Source organism: Medicago sativa, chromosome 2, assembly GCF_051527215.1.
Source record: "Medicago sativa cultivar Bolivia chromosome 2, Bolivia_mono, whole genome shotgun sequence".
Classification (NCBI taxonomy): Eukaryota; Viridiplantae; Streptophyta; class Magnoliopsida; order Fabales; family Fabaceae; genus Medicago; species Medicago sativa.
In genome coordinates this window covers 11,773,219-11,794,882 of record NC_140750.1, presented here as the reverse complement: position 1 = coordinate 11,794,882, position 21,664 = coordinate 11,773,219, and the positions used below count along the sequence as shown (strand labels likewise).

The window sequence follows — 21,664 nt, the reverse complement described above, 5'->3', positions numbered from 1 at the left end:
CACTTCCAACTCTGATGGAAGGCGCCTCCTACTCTGAAGGAGGACTTTTGCTTCCCACTCTGAGGGAAGACTTTTTATTTTACACTTCCAACTCTGATGGAAGGCGCCTCCTACTCTGAAGGAGGACTTTTGCTTCCCACTCTGAGGGAAGACTTTTATTTTACACTTCCAACTCTGATGGAAGGCGCCTCCTACTCTGAAGGAGGACTTTTGCTTCCCACTCTGAGGGAAGACTTTTTATTTTACACTTCCAACTCTGATGGAAGGCGCCTCCTACTCTGAAGGAGGACTTTTGCTTCCCACTCTGAGGGAAGACTTTTTATTTTACACTTCCAACTCTGATGGAAGGCGCCTCCTACTCTGAAGGAGGACTTTTGCTTCCCACTCTGAGGGAAGACTTTTATTTTACACTTCCAACTCTGATGGAAGGTTAGGCGAGTTGTTGTGTCGACCCAGCCAGAGCCTTTATCAAGGTTGGCGTTGTGGGGCTCGTGGATCCTTTATCTTCGTGCCATTGGTAAGTGAATTCTGTTTGCATAATAGAAGAAAAAAATGCGGAGAGAGTCATATATATGAAAAAAGGAAAGGGCGCCTAGTTAAAAACCTGCAAAACAAATCTCAAAGGTTGAGAAAGGTTAGAATAACTTCGTGTTTCATCTTTATGTTCTTAATGGTGGGACGATCGCTTCCTTGCATTTTTAATCATGGCGCCTTGTTTGGTGAGTTCTTCTTGTTTTGTTTAACCTCGCCCTTGGCGGGCTTGTCTTCCTTCCAAACTTTATTCATCTGAAATATAACGTTATTTCCGAACTTCCAAAGTAAATAAATAAATAAAAGAGTTTTAATCATTTGCAATTATATTCAACGGGAACTAACTATTCTTTGTCTTCTTTTATTTAGCTCGCCTATACTTTGTACTCCTCTTCCTTTTCCTCTTCATTCTCTTGCTAACCTTCTTATTTGATTATCTTTTGTTTTTAAACCTTCTTTCTCTTCTATTAGATTGGAAATTAAGTTTTCCCGCTACTTCCTTACTAGCTCGCCTACTTCGTTCTTTTATTATACTCCTTCTCTTCTAACTTGAATTCTAATTTACTTGGTACTTTATTTTTCATGTCTTTGTTTCCTCACATAAAGTTGGAACTAAGCCTTCTGCTCATCTTCATTATTCTACGTGGGTCTGGTGCTATTAGTCTTTATCTATTTTTTTACTAAACAATTTAGTTCAGTTCGTAAAGTAAATGGTACATGGAAGGGGTTCCCAGGAAAGAGAGGTGGGTCACTTGGACCTCTTAAATACCAAGGCTTTCCTCGCCAGAAATCCTCACATGTGACCTTTTAACAATACTACACATTACTTTTGCCGCAGGGTACCTAGAGTAATCTTTCTTTTAATAACCTGGTCCTAGGTCTTGTGTTTTGCTCTTTTTTTTTTTCTCCTTATTACATTGTAACTAAGTCGCCCAACGAAAATTAATGTCAAGTGAAACAAGCTAATTTGTCTATGAGACTTATTATCCACATATGATGTATATGCACCAACAAATAATTGCAAATAAACAAAATCGATAAAGAGCCTTCAAAATTAAGGTTGTAAAACATATTCTCTCAAAATTTATTGGGCAAGAAATTTTCTTCGAATCAAAAGGTGGAAATATATTGAACATAAAATTTTCTCCAAATCTAAAAGTGTAAATATATTTTTTTAAACTAAATATTTTCTCAAAATATATTGGGCAATAAATTTTCTTCAAATCAAATAGTATGTTTTCTTAAAAAATATAGAACCTGATATTTCTTCGAAAGAGAATTGCTTGAGGATGGAAGAATCGCTTCGAGAAAGAGTATCTCGTCATCTAGATTTTGAGGCCTGATGTTGGTTTGATCTTCCCCAGTTATCGTCTTTTAGAGATCGCCGCTAGGTCCAGCGGCGTTTTGTGCAGCTCTGTGATGGTAAGTAGGGATATGTATCCTAATTGCTTCTCTCTTGGACCTTATAAAAGTCAAATGACCGCCAGAAATTGTACTGCTTTTCGGCGAAGGATTATAAGGGCCGAACTACCAAATACCATATGCTTTAGCGTCTTGATTTCTCCGTTATTGTCTAAACAAGCCAATATGAATAGTAATACAAGTGGAATATAACTAGTAAATAATCAAAAGGAATTAACCATCATTATGATGCCACGACATGTAGGCATAAAATAACTCATCCTTCTTCAAGTAAAGAAACGAAAACGTACCGACTACGTCTCCATAAGGAATTTGAATACAAGTACAACATGAATCTAAGAAAGATATGTGATATACTTTAATTATGGGACATACCAATACTATGTGCTTTAACATTATTTATTCATTTTACAGGTCGCCAAAAACTATCTGTATGGAGAACTAGTAGCAATTAAATCACAAGAATTACAGCATGGTAGAAAATGCATCTCATAAAATTATTCAAACGAAATTGGGTATTTTTTAGAACCACATTGACAAATTAATGGACTTCAATTGGTAAAAACAATAATAGTTAGTAAGTCTATTTGACGACAGTTCACAATAACCACTTATAATCTAATAATAGCTTGCCACAGTATGTTTCATTATTAATAAAATTCAACACAGATTAATAAAACGTATGAGATCATAGACTAATTGGTTCCCGTTGCGTTGACTTCAAAACCAAAGCGATGTGCACATTAAAAACAGTGGTACAGAATAAAATTAGTATGAAGATAGAAAAATAAGATTCGATGAACGATTAGTTAATTGGATGAAACCTGTTGGCGTGTATTATCCTTCGTTTGAAAGAATCTACAAACCTTCTCGCCAGATTCGAATACTGTCGAACATGATTCACAATTTCCAGATTATTTTTATATCCTTCGGCTAACTTGCTATAGAACAAACGACAATACAGACCGGACCACACAATTTTTGCAGGAACGGCGTGGTGAAACCTATGGCGGTGAAGGAACAATAACTGATCGGAGAGATGGCAAGGTTAGGCTCCTAGATCGCGATGAGAGACGCGATCTAAGTGCTTAATTCAGAATTAGGGTTTTACGATTTCCAAATCGCGATGTACGATTCAGAAACGTGGTCAAGGTTAGTTTTACCTTTTCCCACAGACGGCGCCAACTGTACTTGCAAAAAGTACGGTAAGGAATACTAGGATTCTAGGGTTTAGACTGATGATTGGATGCCTTGAGAATGCTCTCAAGAGTGGTATTTATAGCCTGCCATGGGCTTGGGTTTCGGTTGCTTGGTTCCCAAGCAACAGGGGCATTTGTGTATTTTGGGCTTTTTTAGGCGTCTTCTAGAGGCTTCTAGAAGTTTAATGAGGCGGCGCCTTTAGGGGGCGCGCCAGGGCTCAGGAATCCTTCTGGAGGGCGCCCAGGCCTTTCCGGAGGGCGCCCAGGCCTTTATGGAGGGCTCAGAGCCTTCTTTGGAGGGCTTTTACGCTTTTAGGAATATGATGACGATCCAGTCATTAAGTTTAAATTGCATATAATGCCAACAAAATAAATTACATAAAAAAATTGAATATTATAAAACTACACGTTGATTTTTATGAATTCCCATGTCTTAAATATGACACTTGAAGTCATGCATATCAATAACAAAGAATAACACCAACTACTCTAACACCATAACTCTTCATCTATTAATATTGGAGTCATATACTACATATGTTAGAAATACAAGGTGATTTTGTAAATTTTATCTCGTGTTGCGTTTATGTCTATTGTGTACTATCTGTTATATATTAACTTGATTTTTTTTTCAACATACGCACAAAATTTTGCAACTTTCTCTTTTTTTTTTTTGACAAAAATAAGCTTATTGCATTTCATTAACTAGAATGTCAGTAATACAAGATGGAATGTTATAGTAAATATGGAAACTAGGATTAAACGGAGCTTCCTTAGCTAAGCTATGAGCAGCACCGTTTGCTTGTCTCCGAATGAATTTCAAGTCTGAGTTCGCTAAATCATTTGCTAGCATGTGTCTACAATCATTAATAATGGCCATATAATTTGAGACTCCGCTGCTTCCTCCGTACACGCTATCTACTACTGTTTTGGAGTCCATTTCGAAATCCATGTTCAGCAGATGTAAATCTTTAACCCATTGCATAGCTGTCAAGAGCCCCATCGCTTCCCCTAAATCAACGTCAACAATTGGTGCAAACCATTCTGTCTTTGCAAGGACAAAAAGTCCCTCTTCGTCTCTAATACAAACACCGATTTCAACTTTGTTGAGAGAGTTGGAAAAAGATGCATCCACGTTGCATTTATAACGTCCTGGGCTTGGTTTCTTCCATTGCACACACTCAGTGGTTGCTGAAATATTTGGTTGAACATGTCGAATGACCTGCGCGTTCTGCCAGCTTGTGAGTAATGTTCCAGCACGGTCACAAATGTCTTGAACCGATTCTTGCGCATCATTCCAAACTCTATTGTTTCTATGTTTCCAAATACTCCATAGGGTGACTCCAAAAACTTGCTTTTGGTGGCTGTCCAGCTGCTGCAAAATTGAGAAAACGTTCTCCACACAAGACGCCGATGATTGAACAATTTGCAGAATAGCAGTCCACAGACCTGTGCGCTGCCAACAGCTGATGCCTGTACCGCATTCGAAAAACAGATGGCTGATATCTTCATTCGGTCCTGCACAGACAGCACAATTCGTGGGGCATTGGACACCGCGACTTTGAAGCTTGACCCTTGTTGGTAAGCAGTTACGGCAAGCACGCCACATAAAATTATTAACTTTCGGTGGCAATTTTAGATTCCATATACTATTCCAGCTACCTGTAACACGGTGTTGGTTCAAGTCAGGGTCGTTGTTAATAATGTCCCGGTATGCACTTCGAACGGAGTAGTTCCCATTTTTCTCAAATCTCCATGTTGGTGTGTCTTGTCGAACTGATGGTAGTAACAGTGTTTTATAAATCTGTTCTGCCGTATTGCTATCGAAAACATGATTTATAAAAGTTGTGTGCCACTGTTTAGCATTTACCTGCAGCAGATGTGCTACTTTGAGTTCACTCCACATAACGTGCAATTCTGATATAGGTAAGAGATGACCTTGATTTCCCAGCCAGGGCTGATGCCAAACTGATATAGACTCTCCTGTTCCGATACTCCACTGAAAACCACGACGCACCATCTCTTTAACTTTCCACAAGCCTCTCCACACGTAGCTTGGATTGTGACCGACTGCGGCTCCGAAATAATCACTTCTCGGATAATATTTAGCTTTGAGTAATTTAGTGATTAATGAGTTCGGGCTTGTTACTAATTTCCAAGCTTGCTTCCCAATCATGGCCATGTTGAAAGCTTTGAGATTCTTGAAAACACTTCGGAGTAGATAGACGCTCCCACGACATCCAATGGATTCCTTTAGAGTTTGTTGCATTATGACCCCACCAAAATGAATTAAGCATCTTCTCTATTTCTTTTAGTAAAGAATCAGGGAGAAGGAATGTACTCATGACATAAGAAGGTATGGACTGCAATACTGACTTGATGAGAATTTCCCTACCAGCTTATGACAAACAACTGCTGCTCCAGGAATTAATCTTATTCCAAATTCTGTCCTTAATAAACTTGAAGGTAGATTTCTTGCTTCTACCTACCATGGATGGGAGACCCAAATACTTCCCTGTTCCAAGGGCTTGTCTAACCCCAACCGTGTCTGCAAGTGATTGACGAAGTTCATTGGACACGTTTCGACTACAAAACATCTCTGATTTTTGTAAATTGATGGATTGACCTGATGCAGCTTCGTATGTAGCCAAAATATTCTTCATATGCATCGCTTCAGATTCATGTGCTTTAAAGAAGAGGAAACAATCATCTACAAATAGCAAATGTGACACAATTGGGGCGCCATTACAAATGCGAGTTCCACTTATGTCACTTCTGGCTTCTGCATCCCGAATTAAAGCTGACAATCCTTCCGCACAAAGAATAAACAGATAGGGTGACAGAGGGTCACCCTGGCGGAGTCCTCTGCTTGGAACAATCGGTCCTACTTGCGTTCCATTCACCAATACTGTATAGTCCACTGTCTCTACGCATAGCATTATCCATTGCACCCATCTGCTTGTAAACCCCATCTTGAGCATGATCTCTCGAAGGTATTCCCAATCAATTCGGTCATATGCTTTGCTGATATCGAGTTTTAAGGCCACATCACCTTGTGTTCCTTTGGTTTTTGCCTTCATGTAGTGTACTACCTCAATAGCCACCAATGCGTTGTCAAGGATGGACCTTTCGGGCACAAATGCAGACTGGTTCACCGAAATACATTTGTCTAGCACAGACTTTAATCTATTTGCCAGTACTTTTGCAACAATTTTGTATACAACGTTGCATAGTGCAATCGGTCGCCAATCTTTCATTGATGTCTGAACGTCACCTTTTGGTATCAAGGCAATATTTGTGGAATTGATGTGAGGGGGAAACGCACCTTGTATTAACCATTCACATCCAGCTTGGTAAATATCCATTCCACACATATCCCAAAAGTGTTGGTAGAATCCCGGGTTAAAGCCGTCTGGTCCTGAGCACTTGTCAGCTTGCATTGAGAAGGCTGCTGTTTTAAATTCATCAAAGGAGAATGGTTCTGTAAGCATTTGATTGTCTTCGTCTGTGATTGAAGCAGATACCTTGTTTATAACATCTGCGCGGCTGCTGTTCTGTTTTTGAAACAGCTGTAGAAAATACTCTTTTGCAATGTGCTGAAGCTCTTCCTCCTTGCGACAACTAACCCCTTGTGCGTCCTCCAGTTGCTCAATTTTGTTTACTTTTCTACGCGAGGATGCAACAGCGTGAAAGTACCGCGTGTTTAAGTCTCCATCACGAAACCAAAATGTTTTGGCACGTTGCTTCCAAAAAAATATCATCCTTGATAAGTAACTTGTCCAGCCTGTTTCTAAGAGAGTTATAATGATCAACATTTGAGGCATCTACCTGTGATCGAGCAATCTCAAGCTTCTTTCTCACTTTGTTGATGTATCGTCTAATCTGATAGCCATTATCTTTACTCCATTGGAAGAGGTCTTGAGCACAGTGGTCAAGCTTCTGCGTTAAACTGCTGCCATTATATCCTTTCCATTTCTGCTGAACAAACGGGCCAAACTCAGGCTCCACTAGCCATGAATTCTCAAATCTGAATTTTTTTGCTCCTCGTTGAGAATTCACAACAGCCTTACATGACAACCAGAGCGGATAGTGGTCCGAAGAAGTGGTAGTGAGACACTCCAATGAAGCTTCTTGAAATAAGTCACACCAAGAAGCATTACTCAGAGCTCTGTCTAATTTTTCCTCCACGACTCTAGCTGTTCCCAAACTTTTAAACCAAGTGAAGGAATAGCCTAGCATCGGTAAATCAATTAACCCTGCATCCATAACTGCTTGTCTAAAGCCTTCAATAAACCAATTTGGCCTTTCAGACCTGCCTTTCTTTTCATCCATTGAGAGGATATCATTGAAGTCCCCCATTATGCACCATGGTAACGATGACATTTGTGATAATCTTCGCAGTAGATTCCAAGACTCTTTTCGCCTTCCCCCCCTCCGGCATTCCATAAAATCCAGTTAATCTCCATTTTCCTTTAATTGCATCTATTACTTCAATATGTATATGGTTTGTTGAATAATTAGTAATATTGCAATTAATTGATTTTTTCCATAGAAAAGCCAATCCACCCCCTCTACCAATTCTATCAACAGAAAAGCAATAATCAAAAGACAAAACATACTTCAACTCATCAATTTTATTACTAGTTGTCATTGTTTCAGACAAAATTAGACCATCCGGTTTATAACTTCGGACGAGGTATTTGAGATTTGGAATTGTGCTCGGGCTACCCAGACCCCGACAATTCCAAGCTATAAAACTAATTTTTCTTGGCGGGCCTGGTGTCCAGGTCCCGCCATTACATTATTATTTGCTAACAGTACAGAATCGCATATCATAGATTCACGATGCTCCTCTGAATCACTTCCAATAGGTGCTGCTATTGCAGTTCTGCCCTCAGTTGCTGTTCCATCTTCATTTCCTTCTTCCTTCTCTTCCAACCTCAATCGCTTTAGCTGTTTTGGCCCATTTCTGATATTGATATCAGCAACTTTCTCTTATTTTTTATTATTTTTATATTTCATTGGTTAACATTTTTTTTAAACCAATGGTTACCATTTTAAATTTAGACAAGGAACACCATCAACGTTAATTTTTTGTTTAGTCTCTTATTCATCTCCATCGACTTTTTTTTTTAAGGAACCCATCGACTTTTTATTTTCTTCTTTTTTCGTACATATATAAAAATAAAAGACATTTATGCGAACATGTAGTTACAATTATAAAATAAAACTTTTATTTTCTTCTTTTTTCGTACATATATAAAAATAAAAGACATTTATGCGAACATGTAGTTACAATTATAAAATAAAACTTTCTTTAAAAAATATTATAAAATAAAACTTGGTACAACCGTAAAATTTTCTTTGAAAAGTCAAATTAGCCCACCAAAATTTGCATTGACGGAAATCAATGACAACATCATAATTATTTACAAATACTATTAAAAAAAGGTAATGTTAACGAGTGCTTCGGGACACTCTTTAAGACCTTTAAAAGGTAACTTTATGTAATCGATGCATTGGAAATTGAAACATTTGATTTTTTTTATGGAATAATTTCTCCTTTTGGAATGCTTAAAGAGTACCCGGGGGCACTCGTTAACAAAGTGTCTTTCTCAATATATACTATATATAAAGAAAATACATGGTTTTGGCATGACTTGTTCCCTTCCAATTATACTCTTAAACAAATTTGTATATAATAATGTTATATTGTTATTGTTCTATTATATTTACTACTCCATCTGTCCCTATATGTAAACCCCCTTTGCCTTTTTCACATTTCTTAAGAAAAGTTGTTAGTGTAATTAATGTGTCTATTTTGTTTGTTAATATTACCAAATTGTCCTTTGTTTGTATGTGTATTAAATTTGACTTTACATATTTCAAGACAAGTTAGTAGTATTAATTAGGGGCATGTTTAGGAAAAAAAATAATAAATGCATCTAGTAATTTGAAAAGGAGTTTACATTTAGGGACAAATATAAAATCAAATGGGTGGTTACATATAGGGACGGAGGGAGTATATAGTTGGTGTTCTTGAAAAAAAAATTGTTACAATTTTAAAATGCAAAATATATATACTTATAATTTAAATCAAAATCAAAATTGCTAGAAAATTACGTGTGTCTGTTTGAACGTCGGTCCTCCATAACCACCACCAGAAGAGGCACTATTTTCCGATGGTCAGAGATGTCGTCGTCAAGATCAACGATGACGGAGGTAGCGAACCTTCCCAAACCAACAACAAGAGAGTGTTCAATCACAATTTTTACAATGACATCATCGAGAATGTTTGCTACGACTACAAGAGTTTTGATTTCCGGCACAAAGCTCGTCTGAAATATCCGTCATCGTCACAGACGATTTGAAGGTGAGTTTCGAGGAACCAACTTTAAATGATATTGAAGCAGTGAACGACCTTGTTCGGAGAAGACACTCCAAGAATCATATATAAGTGAGTTTGTGAAACTGTGAGATGTACCTTGATGCCATTTGCTCAGCTTTAGCCTGATTCTGGTTAGCTATCTATGTTGAGGGACAATAATGAGCCACCGTTAGATTTTCAAACTATCATTTAGAACATACTAAAGATGTAGGCGAGTCTTCTTGTTGGTGTCAATTCCCAAATGATAGTGATTATGTCTGTAACATCAATCAAAATACTCCTACCATTATCTAACTTATATGAATTTTCGGTCTCGTTTACTAATCTTTTGATTCCAGAAGAAAGAAAATCACACTTTTTAGTCCTTGCAACTTTTTTCCTCGTCATTTTGAAGGACAAAAAATGTTGACAGAAAATTGTACAAGGACTAAAAGATTAACATGAAATTGTACAGAAACCGAAGATTGGTGACGAAAATAATAACTAACTCTCCTTAAAACAAATTATAACAAACTCAATAAATCATACATATCTATTTAGACGGACACTGCCCGTATATCACATCTTTTTATTGCGCCAATGTGTATACATTACGAACAATGGTTTTTATGAAATTTTGATTAAATTTTTTTTGTTTCTAATTCAAATTATAGGTATAGACAGGGGCAGATTTACCACCCAAAACCCATAATCAGGGGCGGATCTCTTTGGGGACCTGAGCCATGGCGTCCCCCAAGTTTGCTATATATCATATTAGGCGTCAAATTGATAAGTTTCCCAGAGTTGTAGTGGAACATCAACCATCCTTTCAGCGTGATGTCTCTGGTTCGAGCCCCATTGCCTCTCTTTTTTAGTATTTCTCCTGTATGTATTTTTAAGGCTAAAATATGGTATTGATCCCTGCAAAATAGGTCAGTTTTAGTTTTAGTCCCTGCAAATTTTTTTTATAGTTTTTGGTCCCTGCAAAAATAGGTCAGTTTTGGTTTTAGTCCCTGCAATTTTTTTTTATAGTTTTTGGTCCCTGCAAAATAGGCCAGTTTTGGTTTTAGTCCCTGCAATTTTTTTTTATAGTTTTTGGTCCCTGCAAAAATAGGTCAGTTTTGGTTTTAGTCCCTGTAAATTTTTTTTATAGTTTTTAGTCCCTGCAATATAGGCCAGTTTTGGTTTTAGTCCTTGCAATTTTTTTTTTTATAGTTTTTGGTCCCTGCAAAAATAGTTCAGTTTTGGTTTTAGTCCCTGCAATTTTTTTTTTATAGTTTTTGGTCCCTGCAAAAAATTTTGTTTTTGGAAATAGTCCCTGACCCCAGTTATGTGATGATTTTGTTTTTGATTATTGCTTCTCAATAAATATACGATCATTTGTACTGAGTGTTGACTTTCCTCTTTGAGCAACCGACAATTTATGAAACATAAAGATGTCAACGACGACAGTTAACTACTGCTGGAATTGAACCGACGATAGTTAACTGTCGATGATGTTATATTCGTAATTATATAGTGTTTCATCGCAAACTTTGAAGTAGGAACAACAATTTTCAAAAACAAAATTAGTTACTATTTAATTTGTTACAATGTTTGTTTTCTTTGTGTTGTGGTAAGTTCATTACTTTGGTATTCCTTCAAAAAATAAAAAGTTCATTACTTTGGTATGAAAATTGAGAAACACAAACAACATGTAAGTAGCTGTTGGGCTTAACCCATGGGCTTCAAAACCCAAGTCTTCTTGTTACAACAAGGCAACAACAACGCTATTGGTTCGTGTTACCCACGCGCTCTATGATTCGCGCTATCTCTGTCATTCATTGTTTTCTCACCTCTTCTTCTTCCTTCTCGTTCTCTTCTTCTACGCTTCTTCCGTCACATCAATTTCCATCCAAATCTCACTTTCTCCAATTTTCTCTGATTAATCACAGCTAAACCCTGTAAATTTCTCGTTCGTTCATATATTGCTTATTATAATCAAGTGTTAATTAGGATTAAAGAGAGATTAAGGAAAATTAACAACAATGGCACAAGCGGTTGAAGAATGGTACAAACAGATGCCTGTGATCACACGATCATATCTCACTGCTGCTGTTGTCACCACCATCGGATGTTCTCTTGAGGTATAACCAATTTCTTCTCAATTTTTAGGGTTTCTAATTTTTTTCTCTCGTAATTATGGTGTGTTTAATTTGGTTGAATTTGTTATTGTTGTTTCGATTTCAGGATTTGTAACCGTTAGTACATTAATTTGAAACCAAATCATTAATTGTGTGCATTAACAAGTTAATTGCTTTTTTTTTTTGGTTTAATATTTGGAAGAGGTTATTTGTTTATTTTTATTTTGTTGCAATTTGATATTCTTTTGGTTTTAGTTCTCAATTATTGAATTGTTTATGATTTTGCAGTTAATTGATTGGTGTTTTTGTTTATGATTATGCAGATAATTTCTCCGTATCATCTGTACTTGAACCCTAGATTGGTTGTGAAGCAATATCAGTTTTGGCGTTTGGTTACTAATTTCTTGTACTTCAGGAAGATGGGTAAAATATTCTATCTTTTTACCTTTTTTTTTATAGGCAAATGGTGTTAGAAAATTATCGGCTTCCTTAATTTTCGGAGTTTGAACTTTGGTCCTTAGTTAGAACTTCTTTAGCGTCTCTTAGCTTTCCAACGGTGTTACCTACTTGGGACTCCTTCACCTTTAAAAGATTTTCTATTTATTGCGATTGGTTTGGCGGTTACTTGATAGATATCATTTTCCGTTTTAATGTGCCTACGTCACTAATTAATGTTGTTAACATTCTTGTGGCTCTGTTTTTCATTTCGTTGTTGGTTCGATTGTTTTTTTGCACGTGTGGGAATCTCGTTTTAATCCTAGCATTTCTCCCTCCCTCTCTATTGCACGTGTGTTTGAATGTTTTTTTTTTCAATGGCGTGTGGGTTGAATGTGATTGAGCGAGTATTGGTCATTTGTAATTGGTCGAGTTAAATAGGAACTTATAAAGTACCATGGGTTTAATCCTTGCATTGGGAAATCACATTTAATCCTAGCATTTCTCCCTCCCTCTCTATTGCACGTGTGTTTGAATGTTTTTTTTTCAATGGCGTGTGGGTTGAATGTGATTGAGCGAGTATTGGTCATTTGTAATTGGTCGAGTTAAATAGGAACTTATAAAGTACCATGGGTTTAATCCTTGCATTGGGAAATCACATTTTAGTAACAATGACACTGGTGAAATGAAAGCTATGTTGGATTTGGAGCAACAGAAGTGAGGAGTGGTTATTGCTATAGGTGAGTGAGATGTACACGAGGTGGATGACTGTGGGAATGATAGTTCCCATAAATATACTAGATTACGAGATATGAGCTTTCGTACGCACTTGCTAGTTATTGAAGCAACAAAACCGCTTTATATTTGCACTTGACCTTAATAGCCTAGTTCCCTTCTTGCATTACAAATTAGGTAAAGCTGTTTTGGTCATGGTGCATTTGCAGCGTTATACTATCTAGATTACAAAATGCGTCCTATACAGTAAGAGGGTTGAAATTTGAGAAATTGATGGTTTAATGTTTTATAGTTATTGAAGTCAATAATCTCTTGATACAAAGTGGGTGTATATTGTATAATAAGATGCTTCCCTCCTCCCCACCCCACCCCACACATCTCTGTTTTCGTTTTCCTATATTGTATAATCAATGCCTGCATATATATTTAATCCTTATAAGTTGATAATTGTGAATTATTTATTTAACTGTGCCATGGTATTTTCTTATTCAATATGCAGACTTGGATTTCTTGTTTCATATGTTTTTTCTTGCTCGGTACTGCAAGCTTCTAGAGGAGAACTCGTTCAGGGGAAGAACTGCCGATTTTTTTTACATGCTCTTATTTGGGGCCACTGTATTGACTGGAATCGTTCTCCTTGGGGGAATGATACCTTACTTGTCAGAGTCGTTTGCAAAAATTATATTCCTCAGCAACTCATTGACATTTATGATGGTCAGTAACATTTTGTGTGTACTTTTTTTGCTGAGTCCTCATATTTAAACCCTCTCATGTAAAGCCTTAATTTATCTTTTTCAGGTTTATGTATGGAGCAAACAAAATCCCTTTATTCACATGAGCTTCCTAGGTCTCTTTACTTTCACTGCTGCCTACCTTCCATGGGTGCGTAAGCTACACAGTTGTTACCTGATATGATAACATTAAACTGGGTTTATGCTTTGTACTAAATATCTTTCTTCTTTAACTTCAATTCTAACTTACAATCAAGGAAATCTAATTTTAAGTTTTATGAATGTAGGTTCTCTTGGGGTTCTCTGTCCTTGTTGGTGCCAGTGCTTGGGTAGATCTACTGGTATGTTTCCATTCAAAGAATACATATACCATGATATGACTATTTAATTTCTATATGTAGAACAACAGCTAATGTGAATCTTGACAACATTTTCCAGGGAATGATTGCTGGCCATGCTTACTATTTTCTTGAAGATGTCTATCCTCGGATGACTGGTCGTCGCCCCCTTAAAACACCATCGCTCATCAAAGCACTATTTGCAGATGACCCAGTTGTTGTTGCCCGGCCTGCCAATGTTAGATTTGCTGCCCCGCAACCTGAAGAACTCCACCAAGATTGAATGGTCTTTGTCAGAAAATACTCAGCGAAGTGGCCGAAGTTTGTAATATATAGCTATCTCTATTTTCAAACCTTTTTCCGGGTGCAATTGTTAATTACATTTTAAGTTGCACCATGTCGAATGACCAAAGTTTTAACAGAAATGAGACAATAGACTTCCTCTTTTCTGTTCTTGTAGATATAATATTACCATTCCATTTGTAGTCTTATAGTCATCTTGTTTTTATGTTCTTATTGCATTGGATGAAAGACTGCCCTGGGCATCTAGTAGTTTCTCTAAAATGAAAATGCATTTAAGATCTATTATATGAATGATATTTTTCTACTGTTTGAAAAGGATAATTGGAAAAAAATATTGTCTTGATTTGATCGCTAAGGAAATGAATGGATGAAAAAATAGGGTTGTCGTATGACGACATGACTAGAATTCAAAGATATGAAGATTGAGATGTGGATCTAATTACCTACAAATACAATGTTTAGAGTCACTAGCAGTCTGCATGTGGAAGTAAATAGATACTCTGTACAGGAGAGTAAGCATGTGTTTGGATACACGTACCATACTTGATCTCATCTCATGTCCCCAAGCAAGGATTTGGAATGGTGGATGAACGTGAGTTCACAGCGTGATAACAAACAAATTATACTAATTGAAAACACTTGTGGTAGGTCTGCATCTGAAGCCGAAGCTCTCAAAATTTCGTAATTTGATTTATTAGTATGGAAAATGCTTAGGGTACAAGTTAAGAAGACAAAAGTATAAATAAAATCTTGTAAGTTGTGAAATCTTTATTTTGAAAGTTCAAACTTTTATCTTTTCAATAGAAAGATTATTTTTTTATTTCGTTGAAAACATGATCATTTGCTTGATGACAATTAAATAAACATCAAAACAGTGTTAAACAACAATGCTATATGGTACGAAAAATGCACGCACGGAAATAGACGATTGCACTTGCCCAATTTTTAAGAAAGTAGTAAAAACTGATCTAGCATGTTGTGATGGAAATCATGGGTAGTGGTTAATAAATTTACGGAATACATAGCAAGCAATAACTATTTTAGTTGATTTTCGTCGCTCACAGTCCGTACTATCCAGCATTATCCTTTAAAAAATTATTGCATATTTGAAATTGGAAGACCAAAATAAACATGGCAAAAATACCAGCAAATGTAACTCAACATTTAGGGCATGACTTACAGGCTACATCATGTATATCGAATTTGAAGCATACTAGCCCAGCAAAGAAGAGCAAACATGGGAAAAAAACATGTTTCTAGTGCTAAATACTAAATAATGCTACTGAACTGCTTGATCTCTTGTAAATTGTAATGCATCCATGATTTATCCTCATACATGTAACAGTACTAACTCAATTTTGTAACATTTTAACTCAAACAAGGTGTATATTATTAATTTAAGTAACAACCTCCATCTATTTGTAATTTACACATAAGAAATCCCATGAAATTTGAAAATGGAAAGAATGAATACATCATCGCAAGCCTATATCACAAAAATTTCTATATGTTTAGTCCCCTCAATGAACTTCCCTCAATCCTTGCTCCTTTTACTTACATGATGTGAAAATCACAATCTTGATGAAACACAAATCGAAAAAGAAGACTACAGATTACCCTAACCGAGCAGCAACTGCTGATTATCACACATGTAAGGAACTGCTGCTTGAGAATATACTTGATGGGCAAGAGCGGAAAAAGTACCATGAACTGCAGCGCCATTAAAATAATAACCGACGGGTGAAGAATACAGTAAGATCCAAGATGCTCTACAGTTAATGGATGTCATGATATTGAGTTGATATTCTCTTCGGTGGCAATTTGCGTAGGATGAAGAGGACTATAGCTGAAGGCAGGATCTCAACCACCTGTATTTTAAAAGCGAAGGGTAAATGCCACTATGTTAAGAGAGCGACACCAAAATTGTTAGGGCAACCAACAAAAAAGAACACGAAGTAAAATACCATGTAGTAGATGAAGTCCAAAATAGGATGGTCCAAAACATCAAGAGATGCATCCGAATCAACTGCAGATACAAGAACCTGCATGTGTAACAAAATGTAATTACGAAAGAAGCACTTGAATAATAACACCTCACATATATTAAATTTAATCCTTGAGATTTTGTTTGCAATTTCTCCGGACAATTGACAAGTACTAAGTCCCCCTCCCCAATGAGTATGTCGATCTCAATCTCCCTCTCTTGCAAGTTGCTTCAATTAAGGGAAGAAGATGATAACAGAATAACAACAGAACAATGAGCAGAAGCCAAGCAAAAAAAGAAAAACAATTCTACACCCAACATATTTACAAAAATAACGTTGAGAAATCGTAACTTGAACATAAGAAATATAACAGAAAAATAATATAGTTAGAAGTTACCATCATAGATCTTATCAGAAAACAGGCGAAACATATGATTGTCACAAATCCAACCTGTAATACCAAACCGAGTTTATGTGAGTATAACTACACTAATATAAATATTTATTTTTTAATGTATAATTATCTACATCTGGACTAAGAAGTGAAAATATTGAATATGTTCTTTTTATTTCACAATGAGGACTAATCGAAGAACACCTAGAATGTTTTTCCCTCAAAGTTTTATCAAACTGATATTTACAGAGAAGAAATTTGACATACCTCTTGCAGCTTCTTTCTTCTCCCCTTCGACTCAATTGGGAAACGCTTCAGCATGAAAAATAATCTGGAAACACGAATTACCGGGAGGAAATAAAAAAAAATTCACTCACAACAACCAAGAACAACCACTGAATAAACAAAATTGAGGAATTGCAAAAGGTATTCAATAGATAATCCAATCAACTGTAGAATTCTCACCTTCCTCCAAATATTAGAAATCCTATTGCAGCTACAAATGATACACCTGAAGAAAAGTAAAGTAGATTTCATGAAAAAAGTGCCTATGGCTATACCAATGTAATGTTTAAAGGTTGCAAAAGTAATTCATAAACTTGAGAAACATTAAAATTCTTTGCTTAAAAAGCTAACCTCCTATAAATATCTTTCCAATGAAGTCCACAACATCATTGTAATCTAACCAGAGGTAAATCCAAATACCAACCTGAATCCAAAGCCACAGTTTAGTATTGTGATACTTGATGTCGACTATCAAAAGATTGTGCAATATTGAGATATAACTTGCAGTAAACAAATATGAACAATCCACAATTACAACCCAAAACAGATATTGAATTCCATATCTTAAATACCACTTCCAACACTATCAATTCATATTGGATACTCAATCAAGAACAAGCGTCCTAGAAATTTTTGTGCCATAATCATTTCATACACCAGAAGATCTTCACTTAAAAGTGTCAAATTTGCGGACGCTCTAACAGATCATTATATATAATTCAAAACAAAAGCATGCTTCTAAAATTAGATTGCAAGAATATAGTTAGGTGAAGGTTGAACTCCAAACTGAAAGGGATATTCATCATGTATTGGAATAAACACCAAGGAGATCCAACATACAAAATGAAGCGAATAAGCTTAAATATATACTATTGTTGTTTGCAACAAGAAATGAGATAGATACCTGGATTAAATAGACAGCACCATTTACAGAGATGTAAACTATCCTGAGCTTATCAGTTGGTAAACTCCTTGCCTGCTCAATCATGAAATAAAAATATAAAAATAAATAAAAATTTAAAAAAAAAAAAAAAACATTTCGTCATCACACGAAGGTGTATAATCACTTTCCACTAGCTGGTTCATTTCATTCAGTAAAGCACAAATAAACTAGTTTTAAAGGACAAGGAAAGCAAAAAAAGACATGCCTGGTGATAAATTTCAGCCCAGAAAAGAACAAGAAGTGTATATGTTGAGAAAAACACAAGCCCAGGAAGATCTAACAGCACCAAAGTCAAAACCTACATGAAAAAGTAACCATTGCATGTCAGTATTCAAGCATTTATTGTCAATCACCAATCTCAGCAAATCTAAGTGAAACTGAACATTCAAAGACTAAAAATTCCACACACACAAAAGTCAAGTATAAGACCTAAACAAGCAAACCATGCACGTTCAAATTCCCTTTTAAGAGAGTCAAATCAAAAGTGATTCTGAAGACTGCAAATTGATTTCGGTCTGGTTGCTGGTTTTGATTATAATTTATTTTTCTTCTAGAATTTATTCTAACTTAAAAGCTAGAATTTGTAGCTTCTACCTCCAAACACGATTTTTACACTCAAATCTATTAGCCAACTCACTTTCCTACAAACACATCCAACCATAAATCATTTTACTTTAAACTCATTTTAACTAAAATCAATTTTTCAAAATCAATTTTCTCCACAGTATATTCAAAGTCAAACACAATTATTATCGATCACCACTCTAGTAGTCCAAAGTGAAGCTGAACAATCGATCATCCAACTCCTTTAGTATTTTCTCCTTCATGAGAGTTTGAGCACCGGCCCTCCAACTCCTTTAAACCCTTAGTTCAGACTAGTTGAGCTACCAAACCCCCGTTTTTCTTATAAAATTCATTCTAACTTAAACTAGAATTTGTAACTTTTGGTTTACACTCAAATCTACTGGTCAACTCACTTTCCCGTGAATTGTATATAAACATAAATAATTTTACATTACATTAACTAAAAAAATCAATTCAATCAAAATCAATTTTCTATACAGTAGAATCAAAGTCAAACACTCTTATTATCGATCATCAGTTAAAAATTCAAAGTGAAGCAGTCACAAAAGTGAAAACTAACCTTAGGATGCAAGAAAAACACTTGAGCATGAAATCCAAACACAAGAGCACGTACTGCAAAATAAACAACCAAATATATATATAAAAAAATGCAAGAATCACAAGCAAAGCACAAAGCTGAAAATAGAAACCATAAAAACAAAGAGAGTGAACCTCACCTCCACTAAAAACGAAGTTGAAGAGATGAAATATTTTCTGAGTAGTCCAACCATATTCAGGTACTCTAAGTTCAATTCTGATGAGTTGAATAAGAGCAATGAAGGAGATGAGAGAGTAAGCAGCACAGAGAGTGTAGAAAAGTGGGGAGTGAGTGGAATCTGTGACAAGGTGAAACCATGAAGATGAATCGGAGAAGGAGAAGAAAAGCGAAAGTGTTAGCTTAAGCTGCTCCATTTTCTGTAACACTTTCCGCTCAGAAACAGAACAGAAGTTAATAGTAACACTTTTGTTAGTTAGTGTTACTAAGATTAAGCTAAGCTACCTGTCTTTGTCTTGCTGTCAGTCTAATATTTGTGGGTTAGGTGTGTGTTTACGAAAGAAGGATATAGTAGCATTATTAGTGTGATTTTTAATAAATAATTATATTTTAATGAAAAATAATCAAATGCATATTTCTTTCAAAGTATTTTACATTCATATAAATTGTATTGTAAAAGATTTATTAACGTAGTTTAATATTATCGTATCCTAAATTTTAAAAAATTTACATATTATTTGTATCATATCACATCTGCACTCATATTGCGCATGAGCTTCATAAACAAATGTGTTTAATGCAAATTTGAATGAGCGTTAAGAATGATAAATCATAATCAACTACATGATTGATTTTGCGCGTGCCATTCCTAACTAAATATTTTACACATTCAATTCACGCTCCATTTCAATCAAAGTAAATGTATACATAACACTTAGCTTTATAATCATCAATGGATCTGTGGCGCAATGGTAGCGCGTCTGACTCCAGATCAGAAGGTTGCGTGTTCGATTCACGTCAGGTTCATAACTTTTTCTTACATTTTTACATCAAAACGCACCGTTTTAGTTTCATACAACCAAAACGCATCGTTTTACTTTTATAGACTCTTTTCACTTGCATTTTCATTCTTCACTAAACCTTCATCTTCATCATTTTTCTTCTGCAAAACCCTAACCCTTCTTTCCGCCTTCAACTTCATCAATGGCGTCAATGACGTCACGTCTCCGCCACACCCTCCGCCACTACTCCACCATCCTCTCCCCAAACTCCACCACTCCTCTCACCTCAAAGGAAAAATCCCGATCCGCCCTCCGTCTCCTCAAATCCGAAACCAATCCCGAAACCATCCTCTCCATCTGCCGCGCTGCTTCCCTCTCCCCTGACTCCCACCTCGACCGCCTTGCTCTCTCCACCGCCGTCTCCAAACTCACCGCCGGCAAAAACTTCGACACTCTCCGTCAATTCCTCGATGAGCTTCTCCAATCACGTTCCGATCTTCAAAACGAAAGGTTTGTTTCTCACGCTATCGTTCTTTACGGTCAAGCGAATATGATGAATCAAGCTCTCGATACTTTCAAATTCATGCGTGAGAATCTCAACATTGTTGCTTCTGTTAAATCGCTTAATGCTTTGCTTTTGGCTGCGATTCTCGTGAAGAATCATAAAGAGGTAACAAGAATTTATCTCGATTTTCCGAGGATTTATGATATTAAACCTGATGTTGAGACTTATAATTTGGTGATTAAGTCATTTGCTGAATCTGGTTCGAGTAATTCTGTTTTTTCGATTTTGGATGAAATGGATAGGAACAATGTTAAACCTAATGTTGCAACGATTAATAACGCGATTAGCGGGTTTTATAGTGAGAAGAAGTTTGATGAAGTTGGGAAATTGTTGAATTTGATGGAAGAGAGGTACAAGTTGTATCCGAGTCTTAGTACTTATAATGTTAGGATTCAGAGTTTGTGTAAGTTGAAGAGATCGAATGAGGCGAAGGCGTTGTTTCAAGGGATGATTACGAGGGGTAGGAAGCCGAATTCAGTTAGTTATTATCATTTGATCAATGGGTTTTGTAGGGAAGGGAATCTCGAAGAGGCGAAGGGGTTGTTTGCTGATATGAAGAAAAGGGGATTTAAGGTTGATGGGCAGTGTTATTTTACGTTGGTTTATTTTCTGTGTGAGGGTGGTGAGTTTGAGTCAGCTTTGGAGATTGCTAAGGAGTGTATTGGTAAAGGCTGGGTTCCGAATTTTACTACGATGAAGAAGCTTGTGAATGGACTTGTTGGAGTTTCAAAGGTTGATGATGCTAAAGAGCTTATTAAGGAAATCAAGGAGAAGTTTGCTGAAAAGAGTGACAGGTGGGATGAAATTGAAGCGGGGTTATCGCCGCCTCAAGAATGAAGTTTGTTGTCTTGTTTTGTGTAGTTTTTGGTCATTTGGTATCTTTTGTCAGGAACATTAGCTTAGTAATGGCATTATTTTGTTTTGCCAATTCCACTGGCATCTCGGTGTTTTGCTCAATCCATTGTTAGCTGATGATATGATAAGTTGGTTTTCTTTGTTTGGGTAATAACATGTATTGGAAATGGTTATGCGGATAGATTTCCAATTCTTCTCATTTGATTTACCTCTTTCAATTACATTATCTCAATTGTCTATTTTCCGGTTTAGAGGAAACTGATAACCTACCTGCACGGGAGCTCTTGCAGACCTGTACATTATTACTATTACTTTTTGGTTTCTTGTTCTGA

General features: G+C 36.2%; 3 protein-coding genes and 1 non-coding gene across 4 annotated transcripts; 3 read left to right on the top strand and 1 right to left on the bottom strand.

Moving 5' to 3' along the window:
* The first annotated feature begins 11,385 nt into the window (after nt 1–11,385).
* Nucleotides 11,386–14,372, top strand: LOC146944564 (derlin-2.2). Its single transcript, XM_085742927.1, has 6 exons — nt 11,386–11,645; nt 11,966–12,065; nt 13,312–13,526; nt 13,611–13,694; nt 13,831–13,884; nt 13,982–14,372. The coding sequence occupies exons 1-6, from the start codon at nt 11,547–11,549 to the stop codon at nt 14,162–14,164; spliced, it is 735 nt and encodes a 244-aa protein (XP_085599053.1). The 5' UTR covers nt 11,386–11,546; the 3' UTR covers nt 14,165–14,372.
* Nucleotides 14,373–15,540: 1,168 nt separating this feature from the next.
* Nucleotides 15,541–19,374, bottom strand: LOC146944563 (tobamovirus multiplication protein 1-like). Its single transcript, XM_085742926.1, has 10 exons — nt 19,093–19,374; nt 18,936–18,988; nt 17,997–18,089; nt 17,753–17,824; nt 17,200–17,272; nt 17,029–17,074; nt 16,831–16,894; nt 16,567–16,620; nt 16,149–16,226; nt 15,541–16,052 (listed from the first exon to the last, which is right to left on the bottom strand). Exons 1-10 carry the CDS (start codon nt 19,325–19,327, stop codon nt 15,960–15,962), a joined length of 861 nt encoding a protein of 286 aa, XP_085599052.1. The 5' UTR covers nt 19,328–19,374; the 3' UTR covers nt 15,541–15,959.
* Nucleotides 19,375–19,865: 491 nt separating this feature from the next.
* Nucleotides 19,866–19,937, top strand: TRNAW-CCA (transfer RNA tryptophan (anticodon CCA)). Its single transcript has one exon. It is a non-coding gene; the product is annotated as a tRNA-Trp (tRNA).
* Nucleotides 19,938–20,017: 80 nt separating this feature from the next.
* PPR336 (pentatricopeptide repeat 336) lies at nt 20,018–21,664 on the top strand. The gene has a single exon (XM_085742925.1). The coding sequence runs from the start codon at nt 20,115–20,117 to the stop codon at nt 21,312–21,314; it is 1,200 nt and encodes a 399-aa protein (XP_085599051.1). The 5' UTR covers nt 20,018–20,114; the 3' UTR covers nt 21,315–21,664.

Coding starts and splice junctions, on each gene's coding strand:
- LOC146944564 (XM_085742927.1), top strand. CDS start 11,547: ATGGCACAAGCGGTTGAAGAATGGTACAAACAGATGCCTGTGATCACA. Junction 11,646..11,965: donor CCATCGGATGTTCTCTTGAG/GTATAACCAATT, acceptor ATGATTATGCAG/ATAATTTCTCCGTATCATCT. Junction 13,695..13,830: donor CTGCTGCCTACCTTCCATGG/GTGCGTAAGCTA, acceptor TTATGAATGTAG/GTTCTCTTGGGGTTCTCTGT.
- LOC146944563 (XM_085742926.1), bottom strand. CDS start 19,327: ATGGAGCAGCTTAAGCTAACACTTTCGCTTTTCTTCTCCTTCTCCGAT. Junction 18,989..19,092: donor CAACTTCGTTTTTAGTGGAG/GTGAGGTTCACT, acceptor TTTATTTTGCAG/TACGTGCTCTTGTGTTTGGA. Junction 17,273..17,752: donor GTGCTGTCTATTTAATCCAG/GTATCTATCTCA, acceptor CTTTGGATTCAG/GTTGGTATTTGGATTTACCT.
- PPR336 (XM_085742925.1), top strand. CDS start 20,115: ATGGCGTCAATGACGTCACGTCTCCGCCACACCCTCCGCCACTACTCC.